At 45.6% G+C, this 5,000-nt stretch overlaps 1 protein-coding gene across 2 annotated transcripts in view; it reads left to right on the top strand.

The window, feature by feature from the left end:
* The window catches only part of LOC121858682 (hemicentin-2-like), a 23,547-nt gene that overhangs the window by 11,724 nt on the left and 6,823 nt on the right, over window positions 1–5,000 (top strand). For both annotated transcript variants that reach the window (XM_042355255.1, XM_042355256.1), the window contains exon 4: window positions 2,388–2,519. In XM_042355255.1, coding sequence (XP_042211189.1) covers window positions 2,388–2,519 — 132 coding nt within the window. The remainder of the gene's footprint in view (window positions 1–2,387; window positions 2,520–5,000) is intronic.

Below are 5,000 nucleotides of genomic sequence, written 5' to 3'. Positions count from 1 at the left end.
GGTGTTGAGTTGAGTGTTCTATTAGGCCCCGGTGTTGAGTTGAGTGTTCTATTAGGCCCCAGTGTTGAGTTGAGTGTTCTATTAGGCCCCAGTGTTGAGTTGAGTGTTCTATTAGGCCCCAGTGTTGAGTTGAGTGTTCTATTAGGCCCCAGTGTTGAGTTGAGGTTCTATTAGGGGCCCCCAGAAGTGCTGAGTTGAGTGTCTTATTAGGCCCCGGTGTTGAGCTGAGGTTCTAATAGGCCCCCAGTTGAGTTGAGTGTCTCATTAGGCCCCAGTGCTGAGTTGGAGGCCTATTAGGGTCCCCAGTGTTGAGTTGAGGCTCTATTAGGCCCCAGTGTTGAGCTGAGTGTTCTATTAGGGCCCCAGTGTTGAGTTGGAGGTCTCATTAGGCCCCAGTGTTGCTGAGGCTCCTATTAGGCCCCAGTGTTGAGTTGAGTGTCTCTATTAGGCCCCAGTGTTGGAGTTGAGGTTCTATTAGGCCCCAGTGCTGGTTGAGGTTCTATTAGGCCCCAGTGTTGAGTTGAGGTCTTATTAGGCCCCAGTGTTGAGTTGAGGTTCTATTAGGCCCCGGTGCTGAGTTGAGTGTTCTATTAGGCCCCAGTGTTGAGTTGGAGGTTTTATTAGGGGCCTGGTGCTGGAGTTGAGGTTCTGCCAGGGGCCCCAGTGTTGAGTTGAGGTTCTATTAGGGCCCTGTGTTGGAGTTGAGTGTTCTAGTCAGGGGCCCTGTGCTGGAGTTGAGGTTCTATTAGCCCCCAGTGCTGAGTTGAGTGTTCTATTAGGCCCCAGTGTTGAGTTGAGTGTTCTATTAGGCCCTTGTGTTTTGCTTGAGTGTCTCTATTAGGCCCTGGAAAGTGTTGAGTTGAGTGTTCTATTAGGCCCCAGTGTTGAGCTGAGGTTCTATTAGGCCCCAGTGTTGAGCTGAGGCCTCTATTAGGCCCCGGTGTTGAGTTGAGTGTTCTATTAGGCCCCAGTGTTGAGTTGAGTGTTCTATTAGGCCCCAGTGTTGAGTTGAGTGTTCTATTAGGCCCCAGTGTTGAGTTGAGTGTTCTATTAGGCCCCAGTGTTAAGTGTTGCGTAATCCTAATGGGCCCCAGTTTGGAGAGTTGTGTATGTTACCTAACCTAACCTTACCTAACCTAACCTCCTAACCTAACTCCAACTCTAACCTAACCTAACCCAACCTAACCTAACCTAACCTAACTCAATCCCAATCTAACCTAACCTACCTTCTCCTGAAAATGTCAACTGTCTGGCTCAACTAATGGACTCACAACCCCGTAATATAAATAAATGGATAAAAAATGCCATCAACACGAGAGGCCAAAGGTCACTTTAGTTATGTGTAATGAGATAACTACCTGACCTTCTGGCTAAATGGCGAGGTGAAATTACTTGGAACTGTAATTTTGATTCATTTATGCATACGAGTCTCTTGTTTTTATTGAAGTTTTATGTGTTTGACTCGATGTATTGTGTGTATGTGTGTGTGTGTGTGTGTGTGTGTGTGTGTGTGTGTGTGTGTGTGTAGAAAATTATTACACGGACTATCACCCTTTAAAATCTGAACATCTACAACACCTTTTAAAAATTCTGGGACAAGTTTTTTTTTTTTTTTTTTTCAATGGTCAAGTATTTGACAGCTATCGTAAATCGGGGACCTGAAATGCCTTACCAGGGATCAATAGTCTCTTTTATGTCGAGTTTTACCACTTCACTCCCGCCAGTCACAACACTTACAGGTCGTTTAGAACTTGTACACGAGATACACACACACACACACACTTCCAAACATTGTTCAGTTCAGTGCCTCTTTTATGACCTCAGTCCTGTTATCACCCTCTCTCTCTTCTCTTCTCCTCTCTTCTCTTCTCTTCTCTTCTCCCCCTTTATGCTTACCTACCTACCTATCTAACCCTACCCTTTCTCTCACCTTTATCACCTTCGCTTCCTCTTCACTCTCATCTCCCCAGTGGCCTATTTGTGTTGGCTAGGTTAGTTACGTATGGACCAATTAAGGCAATGTCCCATTTGACCTGTAGACACCTATTCGTGACCCAAGGACATTAATTTCCCTTCTCACTCCTCCACTTCATTCGTCCCTACTACCACAACCACTCACACATTCCTTCTCCCCCACCACCTCCAACCACCACACCCCCCACCCAATCCTCTCCATCACTACCACACCACTGCCTCTCCCCCACCACTACCCCTCCCCACCATCACCCCTCCAATCTCCCCTGTTATTACCATACCATCTCTTTCTGCTTCCACCCATGCCTCCTTCCCCACCCCTCTCCTCTCTCGCTACACCCCACCACCCTCCACCCACACCTGATCAGCCACTAATAAGAGGTCCTCCTCCCTCCGCCCTCCTCCTCCCACAGGTGTCATGGATCCGTCACCGAGACATACACCTGTTGACAGTGGGACGGTACACCTACACCTCCGACCAGAGATTCAGAGCGCTGCACGAGGACGATTCTGATGACTGGGTCCTCAAGATTAACTACGTCCAGGTAAGTGTGTCCTGTACCTGCATAACTACGTCCAGGTGATTATGTCTTGTACCTCCATAACTACGACGACGATTACTGGTCCTCAAGATTAACTACGTCCAGGTGAGTATGTCTTGTACTTGCATAACTACGTCTCATCACTCAAGTTCTCTACAGTATATCCCGAGAAACTGCTTCCCCTAGACACGCTGGTTTCTAGTTTTTCATTTAATAAGGACATCACTATTAAATATGGGTTTCTAATTCACTATAAACCAAGTAACTCCTTTCACTGGAGTTGGTTTCTAAATAACTGTTTTCTAAATATGGGTTCCTAATTCTCTACATCCCTGGAGTGGTTTCTATTCCCCCTATATCCTGACTCAGTGGTGGGGGTCTCTACCTCCTCACAGATGGAGGTTTCTGCGCCATTAATTCTCTACTCGGCTTCAACACATTGGCACGAGGTTAGTGGTCTGTGGCTAACAATTTCCTCTGTACACGTTGTGAGAGGAGAGAAGGAGGAGGGAGAGGAGAGAAGGAGGAGGGGTCAGAGAAAGAGAGAAAAACAAAGATGCAGGTTCATCTGTCTATCTATCCATCTGTCCATCTGTTCATCTGTCTGTCTGTCTGTCTGTCTGTCTGTCTGTAGAGCCAAATAGACTTCTCACTCACAGGCCCCCAAAAAAAAAAAACAATAACATGATCTATCACCAGCTAACATGAACAACCAGGTGGAACAAGTTAACTCAGTTGGTGGATGAGAACATTTTGAACAAGAACGATCATCACGATATATTGGTGGCCCCAGAAATTTGACTCCCAAATGTGACTTGTGGTCAAACGCGTGCACCGCCACCACCACCACCACATTGGAACGAGGAACAAAAGAATGTGGAGATAAAAGTTACAGTTCTCCCTATACCTGGTTCAATACACCTGTCTATTGGGAGGTTAAACACACCTGTCTGTTAGTAAGTTCAATACACCTGTCTATTAGGTTAAACACACCTGTCTGTTAGTAAGTTCAATACACCTGTCTATTAGGTTAAACACACCTGTCTGTTAGTAAGTTCAATACACCTGTCTATTAGGTTAAACACACCTGTCTGTTAGTAAGTTCAATACACCTGTCTATTAGGTTAAACACACCTGTCTGTTAGTAAGTTCAACACACCTGTCTGGCTGGGAGATCAACATACCCGTCTACTCTTGATTTCCTCGAGAAGAGAGGGCAGGGGGGGAGACACCTGACAGACAGACAGATACAGACAGATAGACACAGGGTCGAGAATACTGTATCACAACACATCATAAAACCTCGAATGGATTCTTCCTCCTCCTTTTCTCCCCCTCCTTCCCCTCTTCCTCTCCCTCCTCCTCCTCCTCCTCCTCCCCCTCTTCCTCCCACCGGCTGCCATTCTTCACCAGCCAATATCGGCTCCTCTTGGCGGTATATTAGTTTTTGTGTCCATTAATCCCGTCCACGGCTTAATAAAGACCACCTTCCATCAACAATAATGTCCGTGGGCTTCATCCTCCCTTAACGTACGTGTCCGTGATTACTGTGTACCTAGACGCGCTACGAGAAGGAAGAGGGGAAAAAACAAGTACTGTACGTCCCAGTTCTGAGATTTAATATACGTAAGTGTCCATCAGTGGTGATGTCCGTGGCTACATCTTTCCCATTATGTACGTGTCCGTGATCGTCCTCCATTAATGCCTCTACATCAGAGAGAAAAAACTGGGTGAGTTTGTGCATTTTCATTTATTTATATATTTTTTTTAAATCAACGAATATAAAACACAAAAAAAATACTCACTCCAAAATCATCCATCAGTTGAATCAGTTATGGCGATTTCGTTTTTAGATTGGCGAGGGGGGGGGAGGGGTATGGAAGGTAGGGGTGGTGGGAGGGGGAAGAAGACCTTAAGACAAACCCCTTCCTTCCCCTCCTCTCCTCCTCCCCCTCCCCACCCCCCACTAAAAGGACACCCTAAAATTCTTGTTTGAAAAAGGTCATTACGAAAGTTTTCATCCTGTTCGCCATTCTTTCCAAACTCTCTGATGGTATGATGGCTCGCTCCTCCACGGTGATGCTGTCGAGTAAATTATTTGATGGAGTTATCGTCATCACCAAGCTTAAAAGTTATCGTCATCACCACACTTAAAAGTTATCATCATCGCCAAGTTTAAAAGTCATCGTCATCACCACGCTTAAAAGTCATAGTCATCACCACGCTTAAAGTTATCGTCATCACCAAGCTTAAAAGTCATCGTCATCACCACGCTTAAAAGTTATTGTCATCACCACGCTTAAAAGTTATCATCATCGCCAAGCTTAAAAGTCATAGTCGTCACCACGCTTAAAGTTATCATCATCACCACGCTTAAAAGTTATCATCATCGCCAAGCTTAAAAGTCATAGTCATCACCACGCTTAAAGTTATCATCATCACCAAGCTTCAAAGTTATCATCATCGCCAAGCTTAAAAGTCATA

Source organism: Homarus americanus, unplaced genomic scaffold, assembly GCF_018991925.1.
Source record: "Homarus americanus isolate GMGI-L3 unplaced genomic scaffold, GMGI_Hamer_2.0 scaffold74, whole genome shotgun sequence".
In the NCBI taxonomy this organism is placed as follows: Eukaryota; Metazoa; Arthropoda; class Malacostraca; order Decapoda; family Nephropidae; genus Homarus; species Homarus americanus.
This window is presented reverse-complemented; position numbering and strand designations above follow the sequence as displayed.